Source organism: Triturus cristatus, chromosome 3_1 (assembly GCF_964204655.1).
Source record: "Triturus cristatus chromosome 3_1, aTriCri1.1, whole genome shotgun sequence".
NCBI lineage: Eukaryota > Metazoa > Chordata > Amphibia > Caudata > Salamandridae > Triturus > Triturus cristatus.
The window spans coordinates 204,705,221-204,729,578 of record NC_140583.1 but is presented as its reverse complement, the minus strand read 5'-3'; the positions used below and the strand labels follow the sequence as shown (position 1 = coordinate 204,729,578).

General features: G+C 43.4%; 1 protein-coding gene across 7 annotated transcripts in view; it reads right to left on the bottom strand.

Moving 5' to 3' along the window:
* TLN2 (talin 2) overlaps positions 1–24,358 on the bottom strand; it is a 1,262,084-nt gene that overhangs the window by 110,527 nt on the left and 1,127,199 nt on the right. For all 7 annotated transcript variants that reach the window (XM_085643650.1, XM_085643649.1, XM_085643651.1 and 4 more), the window contains 2 exons: positions 20,057–20,242; positions 14,668–14,775 (listed from right to left, as the gene is read on the bottom strand). In XM_085643650.1, coding sequence (XP_085499776.1) covers positions 14,668–14,775; positions 20,057–20,242 — 294 coding nt within the window. The remainder of the gene's footprint in view (positions 1–14,667; positions 14,776–20,056; positions 20,243–24,358) is intronic.

Below are 24,358 nucleotides of genomic sequence, written 5' to 3'. Positions count from 1 at the left end.
CTACGTTTTTCTAATAATAACAACATAGCTAATGGTCTGCAAACCCCCGCTGCCACATTCATTACGTATCACAGTAGGCCCATCATTGCCCCGGGCTCTATTTGTACCATGAGTATCCCACTAATTGTTTGGAAAATCTCCTTCCAGTACGCTGCTATCGGGGGACAGCTCCAGGCCAGATGCAAGAAAGTAGCCTGGTCTGTGCGACATCTCCAGCATTCCGCCTAATGCCCATGCAGTACAGTTGTATGGTGTTCGATAATATTGGTTTATGAATTTGAAATGAATTAACCAGAGCCTATAATTAGGGGATAGTTGCACTAGCTGCGCGCAGCAAAATTTACATTCCTCTTCTGTCATTTGTGGATGCAGCTCAGTGTTCCATTGCTCTCTACGATTTGGTGCAGCCACTGTGTAGTGTGTGTGCATAGAGGAGTAGAGCCTAGTGATAAGTTTTTTAGCTGAGGGATTGGTAAGAATGTTTTCCAAGGCATGACGAGCAGGTGGTGTATCCGGGAATGTGCCATGTGTTTGCCTACAGACTGCTCGTATTCGATGATATAGCAATGTGCCGAAAACGAAGGGGCGGTGAGTCAGTCGGGGCCGGAGGTTCTAGAAAATCCTCCTCTCTATACAAATCCGCATAGCTGTGGATTTTTGCCAGTTGTATTGAAGGGGTGTATAGTATCTGCATGTTGGCCCTCGGTCGTAAGCCATCCCAGGCCCATCTTAGTGTTTCCGTGGTATCTATGACCTGTCTGGGGCATTTGTATAGGCTGTACAGTGCCACTTCCAAGGGGGTACGCGCAGCTCCGTAGCTTACGACCGCCACATGGGGCTGGAATGGGATCGGGTGTACCCAAAAATGCAAATATTGCGCCTGAGCGACAAAAGCGTACAGTGGGAAATCTGGCGCCCCCATCCCTCCCTGACTTTGTGGGAGTGTTAGTGTTTCCCAAGGGACGCTGGCTTGCCCTCCTGCCCACACCAATGATATCAAGAGTGAACGTATTCTAGTGAAGAATCTTTGGGTGAGTATGAGAGGAACGTTGGCAAAGATGTTGAGGAATTTGGAAAGAACAATCATTTTAGCTACCGCTATACGTCCTGCTAGGGTAAGTGGAAGCGCAGCCCAAAGTTTAATTTTCCCTTCAAGCCAGGTAATGGTACGCCCTATATTCATGTTCCATAGCTCTTGGATATCTCTGCTCAGCCATATCCCCAGATACTTCACAGGGCCATCTGCCCAGCAGAGTGGGAAGTCAATCTCGAACGGGGTAGTGTCATCGGTCAGCGGGAACACTGTGGACTTTTTCCAATTTATTTGTATACCTGACATGCCCCCAAATTATGTAAGCTCCCGGAGCACTGGTGGCAAATTAGTGTGGGGGTGTTTTGATATATAAGGTAATATCATCCGCATATTGTGAGATTATTATTCCTCTGGATGTGAAGCAAAGCCTTTCTCGCTGCGTGATGTTGCCACAGTCGCGCCACGAGCAGCTCCATCTCTATCGCGAATAGTAGGGATAAAAGGGGGCACTCCTGCCTTGTGCCTCAAGTTATCGTAAAGGCCTCTGTGATCTGTCCATTGAAAAAAAGGCGCGCAGTGGGATCAGTGTACAACAGTCGTATCAGTTTTATAAAGAGAGGGCCAAATCCCAAGCGATGAAGGACGGCAAATAGAAACACCCACTCCAGGGAGTCAAATGCCTTAGTGGCGTCCAAAAATGCCGCCACTGCAGGCAAGTGCGGGTCAAGGTAATGTAGTATTGTGAAGAAGGTATGCAAATTGTGGGAAGTTGATCTCCCAGGAATAAATCCTGATTGATCTAGCCTAGCAATGAGCGGTAATAGTGGCTAGATCCGATTTGCCAGCAATTTGGCAAACATTTTATTGTCTGTGTTTATAAGTGATAGCGGACGAAAAGAATCACACAAGTTTGGTGGCTTGTCAGGTTTAAGTAACAGCAGGATGCTCGCCTCTCTAAGAGTAGGAGGTAATCTGCCATTGTTTAGGAACTACTGATATACTGCCATAAGGCGGGGTGCAAAAATGGAGGCATAGCATAAATGATACCGGCAGACCATCTAGACCGGGGGCTTTATCTGTTGGCAGACTATTAATGACCCCAATCACATCTTCTTCACTAAACGGTTCATCCAGATATGCTCTATGGGCATTACTGAGCCATAGCAGCTCTATAGAATCAAAGTAAGGTTGCATAGCCTCTGGTGGGATGGTGTGTTGCGATGTGTAAAGTTCCGAGTAGAATTCTACAATATGGCTTTTAATATCTTGTGGGCCCCTTAAAATCTGTTGCGTTTCGTCTTTTAGTTCATTGATGAAATCTGTTGTACATGGAGGTCTGAGCAGAGCTGCTTGTGTTTTCCCACGTCTGTCACCCACCCCATATTTCCTGGTCTGTGCGTTTCTCCCCATGTAGTGAACCTCCCTCTGCGCCTCCTCCTCAAATTCGTCTAGCTTACTTCTGATCTGTGGCAGTAGCGTGCTATCACCAGTGCTAAAATAATTTAGTTCCAACTCACAAATCTGCGCTTCTATGGTGGACAAAGTTTGCCGTATGGCCTAAAGCACACCGGCTTGGCGGGCTATTCATTTGCCACGGATTACCACTCTGAAAGCCTCCCAAAGTAATGACAGGGAGGACACCGAACCTTCATTCAATGTAAAATATTCTAGAATGTCACGCTTTATTTCTTCTTTAAAAGTGGCGTCTAAGAGGGCATGCGATGGAAGCCTCCATGTAAAAGCACGGCTACATGTGGAGTATAATTGGAAGCGAAGCAGACATGGTGCGTGGTCTGAGAGGGTGCGAAGAAGGTGTCTAATGTCTATTGTCCATGTGGCTATGTCTTTCGATATAAGCCAAAAGTCTATACGGGACCAGGCTGATTGTTGTGCTGTTACGCATGTGCCCTTCAATTCGTCTGGGTGCCATTCCCTCCATACGTTCAGTAGCTCACTGCCTTTCAATATCGCGTACAGTGTAGCGCTGGCACTGGGGTGCAGTGCGAGAGATGTTTCCTTGCGATCCCGAGAGTCATCGAGAGTGGCATTATAATCTCCTCCCCAAATTATTGTGTCACATCCAGTTTTCCTTATGTGAGCCCAAAGGTCAGTGTAAAATTCAGGGGTGTCAGATTTGGGGCCATATACTGTCACCAATACCACCTTCAATGTTCCAAGTGTGCCTTCGACTGGGATAAATCTGCTTTCTGGATCAGACCTCGACAAGATCTGGTTCCAGCCAATTCCTCTACGAATAAGTATTGCAGTGCCTCTGGCATAGTTAGAATAGGCTGCTACGTAAATGTTCCCCCAGTGTCTATGTTTCAGCGTGGTATTTGTCGTGCTTGATAAGTGTGTTTCCTGTATGAAACCAATGTCTATTTTGTGTCGGACCAAATAGGATTGCACCAGCCGAACCTTCCAGTTATCATTTAGTCCTCTAATGTTCCAGGTTATACAATTATAAGTCGTCATTGTCTATCTTATACAGTTCCAACACTGTTCACCCTGCCACCTGTATCATATTGCGATACGCACGTAAAATGTGCCTCTCTACATGTTTGCCTTTTTGATTTTAAAATTACAATACCCCCTTAATAAGCCACCCCCACCCACTCCAACCCCCCCACACAGGTTGAGTTAACATAACCCTCCCAAAAACTATCAGGAAGACTAAACAAAGAGAGTTAGACACCCAATAACGCTGAGTGAATACTCGGGAGATCTCCCCTGGGGGCATGGGGTACCGGTGTACAATCCAGTTGGAGTACTGGAATCTTTAAGCGTGCCGATGTGTGGTCCAACTTATTCCCTCACAGTTTTCGGGCCTCCAGGTCACGTAAGCAGCTGGGCTTCAGTGTACGCTCTAGGCCCAACAGGGCCTGCCCCTTCGCCAGACAAAACGGTCGGAGCGCAGCCCCAGAGGTACGTTTTCAGTTGCTTTTTTGGGGCCGTCGAGGCAGCAAGGGTCTTCGCACTACGTGCGGCGCGGAGTATGAACAGGCTCCTTTACGAGCACAGCAGGATATTTGATCGGATCTGTTCTCGGCCGGCAGAGCCCCTTCAAGAAGCGGCCATCTTGCTGCTCGGCAAGACCACGCCCCCCCCTGAATTTTCATTTTTGAAAGACGGGTTCCTGAGCCTCCGTGAACATTTAAAACCACATATCCTTTCAAGACTGGCAAATTTCGGAACACGACAGCTGGCATTTAAATCCAAAAGTATGATTAAAAGTGAGGTTCACTTTCCCAAATACATACAGAGTTGTGGTACACCAGTGCATAGTTCAAAGCGTAAGAACGCCAGAGCACAGCGGTATCGGTCACTGGGTACAGTTGCTTAATGCATTATTACTAAAACATAAGCGCCATAATAAAGACAAGAACCATGCAGTCTGTCCGTTGCTCTATTTAGCAAAACCTAGACAACCTATTCACTATTCAGCTTTTTACTAACGTGACTGTGTATGGGCAGATCTAAAACTCCAAGAAGGAGTACAAAAACAGTGCACGTGGGTGGCATTTCTTTGCTGTCATCCTATTACAGAGCCCGATATCTCTACAATGGCTCCCAATCACGGACTAGATCATGTCTAAAGTCCTCCCTACGTTTACAATCTTCTTTGAATCCCAGGCAATGCGAAATACCTATCCCCATTGACATCTTCCAGTGATAGAGCTTCAATCAAGCAGTGAATGGCTTCCATCCTACATATGTCTTCACTCATATCTCAAGTTCAGAAGTACAGACCTTCAACTCTTATATCACCCTCAAATCACCTCTATTCCCAGCTTGATATCCTTTCATGGAGAGTTAAAGACCTGTCTGTTGCTTATCAGCTTGACAAAATATATGGGTAAATGGGCATCAATAATCTACCTATTGTAGGAGGTGAACCCCACGTGGCTCGGTATAAATGCCTGTGTGTTCAAACTGGTGGTTGAAGAAGAAACCTTCTTAGAAGGCCTCACAGGTAGTTAAAAACCAGAGGCTCCTTATCTAATCTCGAAGAATGGAAGGTAAAGCTGCACCAACGTGTTACTCTTACGCGTTGCTGTCATCTGGTCCAAAAGGACCCTACTGCTATCGTGCTTAAGAATGAAGACATGCTTCCTAGCTCAGGTCAAGGGCAATATGCATTTCTCACGTCACAAGAGACCCATCCATTTAGAAAGATTCCTGCAAGGATAATGGATGCTGCACACTGGTCCTCAAAATCCTGGAAAATGAAAGCTAAAAGCGAGTTCTCTAATGGCAGAGTATCATCAGCCTGGCCTGGACAGCAATGATGCAAAGATAGCACGAGGTTGACCAAGGATAAAAGAAACCTTCCTTCGTTTTTCTTTCTATGCACCAGTCTTCCTGGTAAGGGTAGGCCAAAATATTCCAAACCCTTATTCACAATAACCACCAAGAGTGTTTGCGTGAAGGTTCTAGTAAAGCAATGGGTAATCACCAAACTGGGAACGGCCTGCTTCCAAAATAAAACGGTGGTGTAAAATAGGGGCGTGAATGTGCAAAAACACATAATGGAGATCAAAACACTCCAACCAACAGAAAGTCATCTGGATTGGCACACGGACAATCATCCACCCTCTCAGCTGGAAAAAAAATTATATATAGAGAGAGTGTGTGTCTCTCTCTCTCTCTCTCTTTTTGGGCACGGGCAAGTCTGCTGACTAGAAATGTCACTCTAACCAGCTCCTTTAACTTGGAGCCTACAAACCACTTCAAGGAGAGTATCTGCTTGAAGGAAGGGGGGAATGGAGAGAAAGTACAGAAAAGACAAAGCAAAACTTTTTGAATTATTTCTGAGACGCACCATGTTCAGATGTTTCAGAATCTGCATATTCTTAGGCTAATTTACCAATGCCATTTCTAAGAGATTCAGGAAAACATGAAAAACGTTTCTCATATATTTAACGTTTGGTAATCAGGACTCGAAAATTTCCAAATATTTCTGATCTCTGCTCTTCGTTTACATTCCTTTTTTTAAATCAACTTTTCTTTGTTGCACCTTCTGGTGCCCCGCCTATGAAAATATTCACTCACTCACAATTAGGCATCAACCTTAAACATCACCAACTCATTAATTCTCTCAATCTGTCTGGGACATCTTCTACTGCCTACTTTGGGCTTTTATCCTTCATTAGATTTTTTTTTATCAGTTATTGTTCTATTCATCTACACAGTGGTCTCAAGTGAACCACCTTGAAACTATCAAGCAAACTGTGGAAATCAACATATAAAGGTGCATCTTACACACTAGACAGAAATGTGTGAGGTTTTTAGGTCCTTGATAAATAATGCTAATCTCTGAACGCATTGGGGGGAGAATCTTAGACTTGGTAAACTTTGCATACAGCAAGGATCTATTATAGTGACAACTGGTCTTTCCGTATCACAAATATACAGTAATTAAATGGTTTAATAGTGCAGAAACCCTTCTTGTCACTGTATTATTCCACTTGTTCGGATCAGATTGATTCCTTCAAACGCAGCAAATTAAAGGCCGGCATCTTTACAATTTGAGAAATATAGAGCTCACTCGAAACTTCCCAGTGGATCAGAAGCGTTCTCTGGTGGGATCCAGTCTCCTGAAGTTTCAACAGAAGTCCTAATGGATGAGGTGTGCGGGTAGAAAACAATTCCTTAATTAAGGAATATCCTCTGAGCATTCAAAGCAAGGACGCCATTGGGGAAGTTTCACCACACCACGTAGGAAAACGCTCCATGGAAATAGCCTCAATGGGGCTTTTGAAGGCTCGATCAGAAAGGTTTGGACGGTAATTGTAGAAACACACAATATTTAAAAGTGAAGGGCGGAAAGAAGTCAAAATAAACTACAGAGGGGGGGCGTGGTTAACGCCTTACGAAGATGGCGGCTTTTCCCTGACGCTCCCGGGGTCGGGAGGACAACGCCGATTTTTTCTCGCATAACTGCGAGTGCGAGGATGCCACAAAGTGGGGACAGGCTGTCTGAACATCCGGAGCGCCGAATTTTGCAGTCGCTATGTCAGTAAGCTGCATTTAACCCCCTTTAATTTCCTCGGAGGTTCCGTCTTCGGAACGACCGCCATTTTGTTTTTCCGCCTGAGGAAAATGTAAGCTAATGGCTTGAAGAAACATGCTGCAAAAGTGGTTTTTTACCCTTCTTGGCTATTATTCCTGATTAACTATGACTTTCTCTTCATTTTTTCATCAACTTTGATAACCTCAATGATACATATCTGGAGAATACGGAAGGTGCGTTGTTTGTGCAGCGTCTTCTTCACCGAATCAGCCGCCATTTTATGCATGCACCTCACGGGAGTGTTTTTCTGTGCTGTTCTCCTCAGATAACACAGTTCTTCCTCACTCATGGTTATTCTTGACGAGTGTTTTTGTCTCAAATATTGAAATAGTTTTATGGAACTGCCTCATTTTTTCGGATACGTCAATTCAGTGACTATTTCTTCAATTTCATTTGAACGCGCGCTTCAATGAGGTTTGCTGATACTTGCTGGACCTGACAGTGATGTTAACCATTTAACTAGTGCTACTCTACTTCTGGGCCACGTCTCTGCCCCTCTCACTTGGACTGTTGGACTTGCCTCTTATGGGGAGAACGAAAGGCTCACTCACTAAACACCCTACGCCTAAGCATACCCTCATCAAAAATTCAAAAGTTTTTACTGCCTTCTCCAAACTAGAGGATTCATTGTTACTTTCACAAGACCCTACGGAGAATATGGATCCCTCTCCCTCGCCAGTGCCTGCTGTGAAGTCTGTCACCAAACGTTTAAAGCATAACCCACCTTCTCCTCCTAAATCGACCTCGCCTGTTTCCATGGAAACACTACTGGAAGAAATTAGGGCCCTTCGTCCCTTTATGGAGGAAACAAATAATAAACTACAAGTTCTCACTGACACCTGGGCTCAACTTGACTCACGAGTTACTGCAGTTGAAAGTCATATGTCTTCCTTTACAGACACTAACACCAATGTATCTCACCTTCAATCTCAAGTGTCTACCCTCCAACGCCAAGTCGAGGATCTTGAAAACCGTAATAGGCGGAACAACCTGCGTATTTATGGTCTGGTGGAGGGTTCAGAAGGGTCGGATCCCCCTACCTTCTTTAAAACTTTTCTACCCAAGATTCTCCATATGCCGGAAGGCGCTGCTCTCAACATTCAACGAGCCCATAGGTTAGGACGTCTCCCATCGAATGCATCTTCTTCACAGAGGCCGAGAGGTGTCATTTTGTACTTTTTGGAGTACACGGATTTGCTAAAGGTTTTGTCAGCGGCTAAATCCTCTCAGCGAGTCACCTGGTCCGGCGCCACTTTGTTTTTCGCTCAAGATTATGCCAAGTCCACAGCCAACAGACGTAAGGCCTTTCTTGATATGAGACCTACTCTTCGTGCCATGGGAGCGCGTTATGGTCTTTTTCACCCCTGCCTCTTTAAGGTCACGTTCAATAACAAGACGACATCCTATGAAGATCCGCAGCAGTTACAGAGTTTCATAAACTTTCACAAGACGGAGACCATGGAAGCTTCGGGAGCCTCGTCTTCAAATGCTACTTGATGTTCTGATGATTTTTCTTATGGTTCTTTCATTCATTGCTTCTCTTTATCATCGTCCTTCATGTATTCTTTGGTGTTCTTCTCTAGCTTGGATGGTCTTCTTAATTTACTGTGCTAAATAGTTTTTATGTTTTTTTTGTTTTTTGTTCTCTCTCGCATCCGTAGATATCCTATTTTATTGGCGTTTTCCCCCTCGTCCTCCGTCTGGTCAGCCTGGATGGGCTGCCTGTCTCGTGTGGCTTCTTCCCCTCCCCCCTGTTCTCTTGGATCCTCTTCATGTAAGTATGTCTCCTGTTCATATTCTCCTTTTATGCTTTTTTTGCTGTCCTCTGACATTGCTCCTTTTCTCCTCTCTTTCTTTTTCTTCTTTCCTTTTCTTTTCTTCCCGCTTACGCCTCCCTCATTCTATCCTCTTCTCCCTTTCTTTGGTCATTCGCAATTTCATATTCCTTCCTTATGTTTCTTATCCCTTATCGAATTTCTTAATATTAAGGTTTTCAATCTTTTCCTCTCTTATCCTCTTCTATGTACATTCCTGAGTTCTCATTTTTCTACTCTTCTCATTCTCAACCCTATTTATCGCATTGTATGTTCATGGTTTTTGACTTCAATCTCATCCAGTCAAGTTCAGACTTATCACATGGAATGTTAAAGGATTGAACAATCCCATTAAAAGACAACGAGTTCTATCCCATTTAGCAAAGTTAAAAACTGATGTTGCTTTTCTTCAGGAAACCCACTTTTCTGAGGCTGAAGCATCTAAATTAAAAAGATGTTGGGTAGGTAATGTGTTTTCTTCTCCAGCTTTAGGTAAGAAAAATGGTGTTCTTATTCTTACTCATAAAAAGTTTAATGTATCGGTGATTTCTCAAGAGACTGATTCTGAGGGTCGTTGGTTAATTGTTAAATTACTTATTGACAAAATACCAGTGGTTTTCTTTAACGTTTATGCTCCAGTTTCAGTTGACAATGTTTTTTGGTTACATATTTCTGATAAGTTGCTCTCCCTTGCAGACGATTATATTGTTTTTGGGGGTGATTGTAATCAAGTTTGTGACCCCATTTTAGATAGGAACTCCCCAGTCAGATTTGTAAACAACAAAATGCACTCACAATTTACTTCCACCATTCATCAAAAGTCTTTAGTTGATATCTGGAGACTGTGTCACCCTGATCTTCGAGAATATAGCTTTTTCTCCCCCCCACACAAATCACAATCTCGTATTGACTACCTCTTTTTAAGTAAGCCTTTAACGCAACACGTACTTCAATCAGAAATAGGCTCCATTTTAATTTCAGATCATGCCCCGGTTTCTGTTGATTTTGATCTTCTTCCTTACACCCCATTTGCTGGACGTTGGCGTTTTAATAATTCACTGCTTGCAGATCCTAATTTTTCCAGCCAGTTCAGTTCTTTTGCTTCGGAATTCTTCACCATAAACACAACTCATGATTCCTCTCCTGCTATGATTTGGGATTCTTTTAAGGCAGCTGCCAGAGGCTTTATTATTAACTTTGTCTCTCGGAAGAAAAAAGTTTTTGAGAAGCATTCGGCTCAATTGCTTGCCAAAATTAAAAAATTAGAATACGCCTATTACCACTCGTACTCTGAAGCTTCTTTGAAAGATCTTATCACGGCTAAAATTACCTTCAACAAAGCATCCACGGACGCGGCTTCTTCTTATCTTCTGAAGAGTAGTGCTCGTTACTATGGAGGTCAGAATAAAATGGGGAAAGTATTGGCCAACTACCTAAAATCTAGGCGGGACAGAACTAGGATAGAGTCTTTGAAGGATTCCAATGGTGACATTCTTCTCAAAGATGAAGATATCTTAAATGAGTTTGTCTCCTTTTATAAAACTCTTTATACTCCCGAGGCCCAACCTCTTCAATCTGATCTTTCCTCCTACTTCCAATCCATCTCTTCTCCTCCCTCGCAGCATATTGATTTTGATTCATTGCAGCTAGATATCACACTAACAGAAATTTCTCATGCCGTATCGGTTTTAAGACGAGGGAAGACCCCTGGCCCTGATGGTTTTACCATTGAATTCTATGAACACTTTTCGAAACTCCTTCTTCCACAACTTCTTCTTTTGTTTACTTCTTTTATCACAAACGGAACATCTCAGGGTACCTTCCAGGATGCTATGATTTGCCTAATCCCCAAAGAAGGCAAAGATCCTTCTTTCTGTAAAAATTATCGCCCGATATCTTTAGTGAACACGGATTATAAAATTTTTGCTAAAATTCTTGCCTTACGTATTGACCCAATCTTACCTGAGCTTCTTGGTTCGGAGCAATCGGGCTTTGTAAAAGGTCGCTTATCCTCTGATAATTCTAGAGTCTTTTTTAACATCCTTAGCAAAGCCTCTTCTTTAGATTACCCGCTTGCTGCCATAGCTTTAGACGCCGAGAAGGCTTTTGATAGGATTGGTTGGGACTTTATGTTCCATGCCCTTCAGTGGATAGGGTTTCCCTCTAAGTTAATTTCCCTGATTTCTCTCTTGTATTCTGGTCCCAAGGCGTCTATTTTTGCTAATGGTAAGGTCTCCGATTATTTTTCTCTTTCAAGAGGTGTGCGGCAGGGTTGCCCCCTATCCCCTCTCCTATTTGTAGTGGCGTTAGAGCCTTTCCTCACCAAAATTAGACAGGATTCCCTAATTACAGGATTCCATTTAGGCTCCCGCCAAGTCAAAATGTCTGTTTATGCAGATGACATTCTTTTATACTGCTCCAATCCCGAAACTTCTCTTCCTCCTTTCCTTTCCCAAGTAGACGCGTTTTCAAAACTTTCAGGATACCGCCTAAATCGTGATAAGTGTGAAGTCTTACCTCTCAACGTTTTGTGTCTTAAACACTATTTTGACCATACCGGATTTTCCTGGCAATCCTCTAAATTAAAATATTTAGGATTATGGTTCTCCCCGTCTATTTCCGAAACTCTTAAACACAATTTTGATTACATTACTAAGAAGCTAAATGATTCTATTACCAAGTGGCACCCTCTTTTTCTCTCTTGGTGGGGTAGGTTAGACTCTATTAAGATGATGCTTGCTCCCGTTATTTTATATTCTCTCTCAATGATTCCTGTACATATCCCAGATTATTACTTTAAGACATTAGATCGCGCTTTATTAAAATTCCTTTGGAAAGGTAAGCCCCCTCGGATAGCCTTATCTACTCTCAAAAAAGACAAATCAAATGGTGGGCTTAAATTTCCGGACTTTAAATCTTATCACCACGCATTTTCCCTAAAACAAGCCTCTTCATGGCTTTCCTTGGACTCTCCTACCTATCCTCCAATTTGGCTCAGCATCGAGAAGTTTTTCACTTCCCCCTTCGCCTTTTCGGAATCCCTTGCTTTCTCTGCACACACTTCTTCTTTGCGTCATCCTGTTATCTCTCACACACGAAAACTCTTAACTCCTCTCCTACCAGCTTCTTACCCCTCGCTTAACTCACTTCCTCAACAACCTATTTGGCATAATAAATTATTACGTATTAAAAATCGTGCCTTCTATTGGAAGGTATGGCACTCCAAGGGGTTGAAGTGGATTTCCCAACTCTTGATGGGTAGTACACCTCTGTCCTTCTCAGTCCTCAAATCTAACTTTGCCCTTCCTAATTCCTGTAAGAAGCAATATGACCTTCTGCTTCCTTCTCTTCACCAATATCTTTCATCACTTCCACCCTCTCCAGATCTCCCTACAACTTGCTCTACATTGTTTCCATTGTTAAACGCTTCCCCTTCTGCATCTTCCCTTTACAAAGGTCTTTTATCTCTTTCGACGCGATGCAAAACAAGGACTGAACTGGCATGGGAAAAGGACTTATCGCAATCCTGGTCTGTCTCTTTGTGGGATAAGTTGTGGTTAAAGATTCATAAAACTTCACGGGCGGCCAATACCACTCAGACTCTTTATTTTGTATATCAGCGTGCATTATATTCACCCGCACAATTGGCTTCCTTTTCTTCCACCACCTCATCACACTGCTGGTCCTGCTCATGTTTACAGGCTGACTTAAAACACATGCTATTTGATTGTCCTAACATTGCTAAATTTTGGCTCTTAGTTTGGTCTCAAATTAACAAAATATTTAACACTAAAGCTCCCTTTTCCCTCTCAAATATATTTCTTGGTTCTTTATCCCCCTCATGGCCTCAACCTTCGTCACATTATCAGTTAATTGACTTGTTAATTGCTATAGCCTTACATCTAATCACCTTAAATTGGAAACATGCGGATAAAGTCACTTACAGAGCCTGGTGGAATGCCATCTGTTTTAATCACAGACTTGACACTAACTATGTTACCCCTGTATCACTAGCAATTAAAAGGGACTTGTTGTGGCTCCCTCTCACTACGTATTTATCTGCTTCCCCCCCTTCGAATATTTCAATTACTGCTACTGTAAGAACATCAGACGATGTCCGCAAACCGCCCTGATTTAGTTTCGTTGTCTTTTGTTTGAATAATTTATTATTGTTCTTACATACTGTATTCCTCCCATGATATTACTGTATTCGTTTTAGAGTTTTAAAGTACATGCAATGTAATGCTTCATTTTACCTCTTTTGTTGCCGTTGATTGCTCTGAACTCTTTCCAATGATATTCATATTGCTTCCCCCCTCCCTTTTTCCTCCTCCTTCTCCCTTTTTCTTTTCTAGGTTACCGTGTTTATTGTAACCATTATGCTTAATATCCTCTACTGTTCATATCATAATTACTCATGTTGTCTGGCCGGATTTTGATTGTACATTGTATTTTCTTGCTGGTCTCAATAAACTTAAACTTAAAAAATAAACTACAGATCGCAAAGGAAACGGGGAGTACCAGAACAGAATAGATAAATGTGAGCAAATTCCCTAGCTCACCATAATGCTTACAACCCAGTGGCACAGCGCTCTCCTGCTTACTGCAAGCAACTGTTTACTGAACTATCCAGCGTGCACTTCTTTAGGTTGACAACACACCAAAGCGCCATGAAGCAATTTTATAAAGCACAAAACCAAATAACAAGCATTTGCAAAGCTCAGAGGTCGGACATATATTGTGTTAACATATACAGACACTCCGTTAGCACATGAATTCCATAAAAATACAAAAAACAATAATTGGTCTACATTGAAAGCACTCTTGATTTCGATACACTGGTGTTTTTGTTTCTATGTGAAATAAAGGTTGGGGGTCATGGCAGCCTACATTTATAGTCTTTCTTTGTTTCTATACAGAAACAAAATACTATATTGAAGGATTGCTTGCCACTGACCTTCATTTTACATAGAAACAAATCAGGACTGTTATTAAGGCAAGGGAGCCTCCAATACAGACTGGCTTTTGTTTCTATGAAACAGGGAGGAATTATAAGTGACAAAACCAGAAACATAATATTGACTCCATTGCCATCCATCAATCATAGTGACTCATATGAGAAGGTTGCTGTGAGAAGTTCAATTAAGACATCAGAGGGATGATCAGGAGGAAGCAACAGAGAGTGAGGGGCAGAGTGTGAGTAATGTGGAGCTACACACAGAGGAAGAGGGAGAGTTTGAAGAGAACAATGAGGATGTGGCATAGGGGAAAGAGGGAGGTATAGAAGTAAACAAAAAGAGGACACAAGTGAAAAATAGAAAGGGTGGAAAAAAACAAAAGCCAACAGATAGAGAGACTGGTTGTTGGAAAACAATTTATATCACACTTTACACTGCCATCACTTCGAGGTGGAAGGATACATGCATTATCAATAGCATGAGCTAAGTGAGATTTGCTCCACCAAGCTTAGCCAAAATGTGGTTGGAAAACTCTAAAGCCAATGGTTGCAAGAGACTGGCCCAAAAAAATCCAAAAGAAGAAGGGGGCTGACAAAAAACCCACTCTATATACATTGCAATAAATATGTCTGTTTTACAACTACACTATTCGCTTGAAGTTTAATCAAAGGCTCTATATAGTAAATTACTTCTTTGAAAATAAAGTCCTCCATCTTACCGAACACAAAGATGGCATCATGAAGACCACATATTTTATATATAGCAAATGCAATTAGGAAATCAGCTCACCGTTAGAACATGTTCCAGAAGTTCCAAGTATCCAAGAGTGCACTCTGTTCCATACTTTAAAGCTTTGGTACGAACATCTTCACTCACGTCTGGGTGGTAAACAGCTTGCTATGTGGAAGAATAAGTTAAATTATCAACCAACAATTGGGAGTACAAAAAAATAAGGCATGGCAGAAAAAAAAGAAAATTTACCATAATTGATCAAGTATACCTAGTTCATAAATTATGCTGCTTGATATGATAATGATGTGAGTTGAGAGGTCGGAAGTGGGCTACTCAGCCTTAAACTGTAGACGGTCTGAGGATGGGTGGACACCATCTCCCTGTTTCCCTTGCAACTCTGCTCCCTCAACACATTCTTTGTGATACAACACAATCAATTCTCACAATATAGACACCTGGTTATTGAAAGAAACCCACACATGGATCACAGTAGGAAATAAGGGTATGTTGTCAACATGAAAATCCTACAGACCAGGAGTACCATATGTATTATGGTAAATACCTTTCACTTTGTAAGATGATTCATCTCCAATAATCTTACAAGCCAGGGACAGAAAGTTGCTAAACTAACAGTCAAATTTCATACTACCTCATGTAAATAACCTGAAAATGTTCTCTAGTCCCAAAACACTGCATTTTGAAAGAGCAGGGCTGATCAGATTTGTGTATAGTAGAAAACCAGCTTAGCATTAACCATTTTTCATTTGCAGCTGCATTTTTTATTCATTAGAAAGAACAAATCAATGGTCAAAGTTAGTAGTAGAAGATGCAAAGAAAGTCATATAAAAAAATTCTTGACTTGAATACTTGTGGCTTCCATGTTTTTTTTAGTCAGGGAATACTTACATCAAGACATTATTAGGGTGCTGTGAACACAGGTTTATTTTTCCTGCAACGTATAAGAAATCAGTCAACAAAACTCCTTTTTTGAACACTGTAGGAATACATCAGCAGGTACTTTTCTCCGCCTGAGTGTGGCACGCAAGGGACTTTTCTCTGCCTGTGTGTGACACGCAAGAGACTTTCTCAAGTCTGAAATACAATGCTTGTGGGGTGGGTTTAACATTGGGATTTCCCCAAAATAAAAATTCAAAGTAAAAACTAAAATGTCTACGCACCTGTTTCGGTGGCACTGTAACTGGTGCAACAAAACACAACAAATACATTTCAAAAAGTGGTAAAAATGAAAAGATGATGAGAAGTAAGTGCTATGTACAAAACTTTCAGAGTTTTAGTTGGGATCAGGACTGAGTGCAGCTGTGCAACTAAAGATCACGCTTTTTATGAGTATGTTCAAGGAAAACAGTAACAGGTACCAGCAACATGATAAAGAAACATATTAAGCATGGCTCTCTGAACTCAAAGAGATGAATGTACTCCTGCAGCGTCTCCCAAGATACAATCATTGAACTTAGGGTGTGACTATAATCTCTCCATGTCCTTTCACGCTAATCAAAATGGCTTCTAAAGTTGAAGTTATCAAAAAACTGAATCACTTCCTTCAAACAATCAAGTTCGGAATTCGTCTCCAATCTCTAGTTCCTAACCTCCATTACTTCACATTTTCACCACTTCTCAGTTACATCTGTTCTCCTTGCTTAACCTTTGTATTATATATCTCATCCTCCTGGCTTGATTCACAGTTCTACCTTGCTTTACTTTGACCATTATGCATCTTAACTTTATATTTTAAATCATCTATCCCCTTGATTACTCCATCCTATTCTCGGCTGTGACAATTAACCCCTTGAGCATCCTATTTGGCTGTTTTTTGCTTTCTGTCCTAGTCCTTCTTGCCTCTATGGGACTGCCAAATTGTGTATAGCATCAGTCACAATTTCTTCTTATGTTGACTGACTGTACCTTCCTTCCCTTGCGCCTCCATTTTTGTATTCATGCTTGGTTGTAATAGTGCCTGCAAATTTATTTTAGCTGCATGTAATTTGTCTGTTGTTGATGTTCAGAATGTGGGTACCCTCTGGTCTGAAGCGCTTTATTAGAAAATATAAATAAATACACAAATAACCTAGGAGTAGCGCCCAAGGGGAGGTGGGGGACTTGATATTCTTTACTTTCCAAATTAACTGTAATTCACACACATCCCACATGATGCCTTCCAGATAGCCTGAATACCAGAGCAATTGATTAACAGATACAGTGTCACATGTTCACATTTCTTACATTTCGCAAGAGGAAAATTGAGTTGAAACTGGATGTTAATGCTAGTGTTACAGCGTAAAAGCTGATTATTCTTTACACAACACCAAAAATTATTATGACACCAAAACTCTAAGTGCACTTTGCAAATGTTTTAAAAAAACAGCACTGAAACTGAGAAGAGTTGAAGTACCAGCACCGTAAAAGTGTGCTTGGATATGTAGAAACAGCAGGATTCATAAAATAATTAATTTAACATGTTTATTAACTGATGACTATATTTTTAACAAATTTATGAAAAATTAATGATGAAACTTGGCATCTCTATTGCCTTTATTGTAATGCAGCATAGCAAACGATAAACTGGTGCAAATAAAACATGCTTTATGGTATATGACTGAAACTTTCAGTATAAGTTAATGACATGTTTAGGGTCTTACATTTCTAAAAATAATTTTATTTTAATGATTTTTAGGAATAGTTTGCACGTGGAGTACTTTTAAAATGTTGGTAGTAGGCCATAATTAGAGTTGAACATTTTTGTGCAATAATCACTGACGTTACAAATATTTCCATACATAATCTGTGTCATTTATTTCATTTTGCTTGAACTTAATTATGAGTTTATTTTACTAAATAAGAAATGCTAACTTTAAAATGCATTGAATTGCCTTTTTCCTTAGGTTGCATTATTTCATAGCCTGGTGTAATGGACCTTTGTTAGGTTTCCTCAAAAGTTACTTTATGTGTTCTGTTTAAGCAACATTCTTTAATCAATAAGAGACTTTTCCGGTACTTCATTATGTGTGAATTGATGAGATCTTGACCTCTCGAATTAATCCATGAAGAGAAACAAAGTAATAACTTATTTGTCTACTAACCTATGAGGACGGTATGGACAGTCATTTCTTGTGAGCAACATGAGAAAATATGTTGGAGGTTGGAATTTTGTACCTGGTAAACAGAAGAATGGTCGCATCATGGTCAGACCATCGTATGGCGACACTGATGTCACAAATGGACAATCTGGAGTAAAAAATGTGACTCTCATAGGAGGAGGGAGAGCCCCTTCTCCTCTATTGCCTCCAGCCTGCCTGCCAGACTATCTTTACATGCCCCGTGCCTTTTTCCCTTTGTTGATGAACTTACCTGCTGGACGGTTTGGAGTTGTCTGGTGAGAGACCAGACCTGAACTTTCCTGATTTTTGCACCACTCCCCCTTGCCTATGCCCATGGACGTTTCCCTAGTGGACTCGAACTTGATCCCTGTGCCCATTCTAAGTGGAAGGAATTCTACCTTAACCATCCTCCTTAAGGATTCTTTTATTTAGCATTAAGATTTAATTTGACTAAATGTGTGGTTTTACACCGCGAGCTGTAAGACTCATGAGAGAGTTACTTAAAATGTTACTTATATGCATTGATTTTGGATCTTTAATACTATAACCAAATTGTCTAAATTGACCAGTCTTTTATGTCCTTTCCGCAGAAACTGTGCCTACAACTATCTGATTTCTGATGCATCATAGGGAAGAGTCATAGATTATTTTCAGAACATCAGGCTCTCTTGCTCTTATTCTGTGTAGCCAATGACAGAGCTTCAAGTTTGTATAATTTTTGCTAGATTGAACTTCTTTAGAAAGATGGGTTTCTCAGCACTGGACTAAGGCTGCTAGGCGCTCCCACTATATAGGCCTTAAAGTCCTGCAACATAGATAAGAGCCCCGGGTAAGGGCAGCCCACTCAACGTAGACCACACAACCAAGAACTGGAGACGCAAAGGGAAGGGAGCCTAGGGTAGGGGATCCCTCTCCCCTGCGCCTCACAGCCATAGTCCAGTGCTACAAAATCCTGGAGAGGACGGTCCCCTTTCCTGGCACTCGCAGATATGACTCGACACGGCGAGGCCCAGGGGAGGGTGCAGGAATAACTAGGCTGGTGATTGCGTTTATCGAGGTCGATTACTATTCATGCTTCCTGGAGTAATACTTAACTGCAAATTTTGTGAGACAAGTTTAGTAAATGAACACTTCTAGTATGTCGATCGAATGACAGTCTTTGGTGATGCTGGAAACACCTGCGGTAATATCAGTATCTGCGATGCATGGTCCCCAGTAACTGCCCTCTGACACAGGACACGGTCCAGTAGGAACGTTTTAGTCATTCAATAGGATATTTGACATACGTAATCTTAGCTTTGCCTCTTCATTTGACTGGGATGGAAATAAACCTTGTTCTGTAAAGCGGAGCAGGGCCCAGAACACAGTAACATTTCCCTGGGAAGGGCAGCCCCTTGGCCTGGTAATCAGAATCACTGACACCTCAGTTGAGGTCTCGCAAAATGGTGGAAGCATAAGACAGGGTTTTAATCCTGGCCCCCAATTTGACCAAATCGTGTGCTCTTGGGCATTCCCATTCCTGACCCTATTCCTCCGCTCCCTTTTCTGAAAGCTTGGGGGTATTAAGATTCAATGTAAAAGCTGCTGGCGAAGAAGCGACTAAAAAGTGGAGGGGTTATTACCACCAGGAGGGGAGAACCGCCCAGTCACAAGGTAAATTCACCTAAATAGAATGTGATGAATGTGTACAGCCATTGCTATGAGTAGCAGCGCCACAGTATCAGACTATAGGCCAGCAGCACTCGGGAACCAGCTTAATGGAAGAAGCAGACATCAAGGGCGCACTCCCAGGGCAGACCCCCAGCGTGGCACCTGCTAATTCATCTCAATAGCTGCTGCCTTGAAGCTACCGTGGCCAGCCCCCTCCCCTGCTGGAGCCCTTCCTAGCAGCCATCGGCGGGGAGCTCTTTCACAGCTCAGAGGGGCCCTACAGAGGGGCAGTCCCCTGAGATGGTTTAAACGGGGGTATCCGAAGGCAGACGCTGTGCGTGCCGCTGTCCTTGTGTGCGGAAGGGTAAGAGGACCAGCGGCTGGAGTACAAACCTGGAGGATACGGGGCAGCCGGGCTCCCGAGGCCCCCGCGGGAGGGGGCGCGGGCCCCCCGTGGGTGGGCTGAGCGCGGGGCTCTGGGCAGCTCTCTACACTGCCAATGCCTGGCGCCGGCCCGTCACTACAGCATCAACACATGGGTGAATTCCTGAAAACTAAACACAAGCATGTGCATCACTTAAGTCGTGTCCATAATCCACTCTGCCGTGCAATGCATGGCCACGGTTCACGCATCACTGTGACTGCGGGGCTCGCGCCATGCAGAACCCAGGACCCCATACCTTGCAGGCGGTCAGCATCTCGGACACCGCCTTCCGGCTGAGGTTGGCCGTGGCCACCACGTCCTCCTGCCTGCACGAGTTGCCGGCAGCCACGGCTTTGGCCGTTGCCGTGGTGATGCCTTTCGTCATCCGGATGGATTCTTCAGGTGTGGACGTCCTCTCCGGCACCTCCTTGGACTGGAACACCTGCAGGGGGGAGAAGCGGAAGCGGCGTCAGTACCTCGGCAGAACCCCTCGCGCCCCCAGTGCCCTGCCTCCCCCCCAAGAAACGCCGCTCCTGCACCCCCATACAGAGGGGAAGGGACAGGGAACGACAGGCTGCGGTCTCTCGGCCTTCGGAAGCTCTGCACACCTACACAATCCAGGAAGCAGCGGCAGCGCCGGCGGGGAGCGGAGGAGAGCAGCGCTGCAGCGCGAGCCCACTCACTTGGAAGCGGTGGGACCGAGCACTGCCACGGAGACTATCCAGATACATTTACATAAAGAGAGAGAAGTGGCTTCACATTTGCATCAGTGCTATTCTGGTGCACCGGCGCAGCCAGCCTTCTTCCCAGCCCTTCCCCCAACGCACTGTGTGCTCCCCGCCACGAGCCGCATCCTGTGGCGCTCGCTAAAGGCATCGGCTACTGCGAATCCACAGGCACCCGCCTTTACAGGCGCGACAGGGCAGCAGGGGACAGGCAGGTGGTGCCTATTCTCACCCAGGCTTGAAACAACATCACAATAACGGGCAATTTTATCCAATTTGAGTTACATACACATAATTTATAATCTGTACTTACATTGACCATGTACAGCGATCTGCTGCTTTTTGAATAGGTTTGCACTACAGAAATACCATATGCATACATGCATCTTTTACTTAAGAGAATGGCTCCCATCACATCAGAATGATAACTCTAATCCAGTAAACACAGAACGTGCCTTATGTTACAGGGTTTATTCAGTTTAGAGAAAAAATTCGATTCTTTTTAGCCACTCCTGCATCTCTGATAACCAACACCACGTATATGACAAACTAGATCTGGTGGACGAATCTTCTCCTCACGCGAGGAACGACCTGCCGCTACACACGAGAGCCGCCTCCTCACCTCTGGAATTCCACAAGGAGCTGAAGGCCTGGCTTATCGAGTAACTTACTGGACCCTAGGTGTGCCCAGACTTGCACCTGCTCAGCGCCTGGATACCCGCCCGCGTGATAGTGAGCTCTACAAATCTGCACAACGTAACAAAAATAAGCATTCCAGAATGTTCCTTTCTTTGAGGATGCCCATTTGAGTATTGAGACCTATTGTGGGATCATTCACCAGATGGCCCTATTAAGCCAGGCAATGTTTCTCACATAGCCCTTTGTTGCTCTGCACAATATTAAATCATTCAAGTAGCGAGTGTCCAGTGGAAACTACCAGGCCCGGCTCCAGGATTTATTTTTGGGGTGGGCCAAGGATGCCACTCCGGGCCCAATTTGTCGCTTCTTGTGGTAGCCTACAAGCCCTAGATTGCATCATACTTGCAAACAGTCCCTATGATACAGCCGATAGATGCTGTGTGGATACAGAGCATGTGGAGAGTTATTTGAAAGTAAGAGCAATGTCTGGACCGAAGTGGAAACCCTCAAATTCCAACAGGGCAGGCTTCAAAACTAGTACTTCCAGGCCTGATTATCCACTTTTCTACCATCCCTCTCCTGTGCACCTTATCTCACAGCTGACCTTGGGCCCCAGGCCCATATCAGCCCCATCCAGCTCCACTTTCATTATTCCCATAAAAATCATTAGTGAAATCACCTTCATACCTAAACATTGACTATAGCAGTAAATATAATTAGCACCCACTTTAATATGTTCCACAGTTGCCCTAATGACCTGACTGCTAATTAAATAAAACCAGAAATGCCATGGCAGGGCCGGCTTTAACGCTAGTGCGAAAGTCTTTTTTGGCACCCCACCAATGACCTCTTTCTCCGCAGATACCATTACTGCCACCCTCCAACAGTGCCCTTCATCTATCCATAGCCTCTCTCATATGCATTTCTTTTGTTGTATAGCGCTACTCATATCAGTGTAGGGTCTAACAGTACTTTACACCAAGCACACATTATACAGAGACAATAAATCATAAAGTATGTAAATCAGTCTATAGGAAAAGCCACATAAGCCAGTGAGGATTACAAGGTGTAGGAATCACATGTCATCCATACTGGTGGGCAGTATATTTTAAGAGGGTTTGGGCTGGGGATGCACAAACTCAGGATTTAAAGCATACCCCAGTGGTTGGGGGTTGGCTTTACTAATAAAAATGTATATCGGCCCAAACTCTTTTTACAGAAGAATCTCTGTGACAAAGGCAGTAACCCACGGAGCTATCCACATAAATACAGCCTATCTGCATTTCAAAACTACCAACAGGCAAAGGAATGCTCTCCAACAGGATCATTAATCACCAGTTATCTGGACATTTTTATTGTTGTCTTGCATCCATGGCCATGATAATGATAAAAACTATTTAAATGAAGCATACCCAAAGTATGTGCCTTGCTGGGCCTGTGCAGATTTAAAAAATAAAAACAAATAGTATCACATTCTCTTACCTACTCCATTAGTCAAAGTTTGTGTCACAGCCTGATCTGATATGCAGCTGCCGGGGTCAGGAAAGGTGAATAGGAATAAACAAACTTTTTTTCTCCAGCGCTGAACAGAAAAGGTAATATCCAGATAGCAGGATAGTAGGCAAAAGTTACTGGGTGCCAAATAAAAAATGTGTCGCCTTCGCCATGCCCCTATTGTTCCTGCACGACACAGTCCCCCTTTCTAAAAGGAGTTGGGTGATTGGGGATGGCTGTAAGAAAGAGCCCAGTCCAAATCACTCAACTCCCAGAACAGGAAGGAAAACAACGTTAGGAGTAACGTTTTAAATTAAAGATGCCATTTTGTATTGGCCTTTGCACTGTCAGTGTCAGGGCCAAGGCTCACGTGTGGGTGGGTCAGGCTCATGTTTCGGTGGGCCTGGCCCACCCGGCCCCCCCTCTAGAACCAGGCCTGGAAACTACGGACATCTTTTCTAGGACTGAGTGAGAAGGTGGCACCAGAGGACCTACATTCTACTCAGTGAAGGTGAAGTCACTGTAACAACATCTGGGGAGGTACACAAGTCATAGAATATACTCCTGCTTTCACGAGGACGAGAACCATTTCTGGTTTAATACTGACAAAGTAGCGGAGGAGTACATTCGATTCTGCCACTGGAAAAAACCTAAAAACCTCTCTATGCCACTCCATCTTTGCTGGGCCCTGTGACTACAAATGGCATCGGCCTAACCTCTCAGGCTTGACACTAGTGCTTGACAAAGGTATGCAGGAAAGACCACTTTGCCGCCTTTTGTATCTTCCGTATCAGTAATCGACAAAGAACTACACAGGCTGCATTACCTTAGTTCAAGTCAGTTGTTCAATAACTTTAAATTCAAAACACTATTTTGGCTGTATTGTAGTTACAATCCTGTGTGTGTATGTTGGGGGGACGTGCGCATTGCCTTTCCAGGTGGGTAGCCATACACATCTTTCATGACTGTGGTTGTAGGGGTGCTAGTATCAAGTGTGCCGATGTGGTAACCATGTTTGTGATGCATGCGAGAGACCCGATTTGCGATATTATCTTGTCTATAGTGTGGCGTTTAGCGGTGTGAACGATAAAGCCAGTGTGAGAGACAGACCTGAAGCTTTATTCTTGTAGTTGTCTGGTGGCTGACTTAGCTTTGCAGATCCCGGATTGTAATTTCCTTCTTTCAGTACAAGTCTATGCTGCTTACAGTAGATGGGAGCCCACTGTGACCTCTGTTTGTTGGTGGGAAATGAGGTCAGACTGGGCAGCAAGCGTCAGGGACAGACTTCTGCCTGGATGGCTTGTGCTGAAGTAGTCCTTCTTGTGACTAGTACTGGAAGGCGAGGAGTAATTAGGTTGGAATGAGACTTGCCGGGATGACCTATGATGGAGGCTTCCGGTTCACCAGCAGTGTATGGCAGATCTCCTTGTTAACAGGTGTCTTCTCATCTGTCATTGCCTGGACAAGTTATTGTTGACTCATAATACATTCAACTGAAAGGCCTGTCTTACATGGTGAGGAATGGCTGGGATTGCGATGGAGGAATTATTTTGGGAGGAATATCTGCTATGCAACTGGTGGTTTCCATACCTCTGTGAGATATTTTGGGTGTAGGTAACTGGGTGAACCCCGAAAGAACACTTATCTCTTCATTTCAGGTCTCGAGTACTATGTCGTTCTTCTCCGTGTTGTGGCTGTTA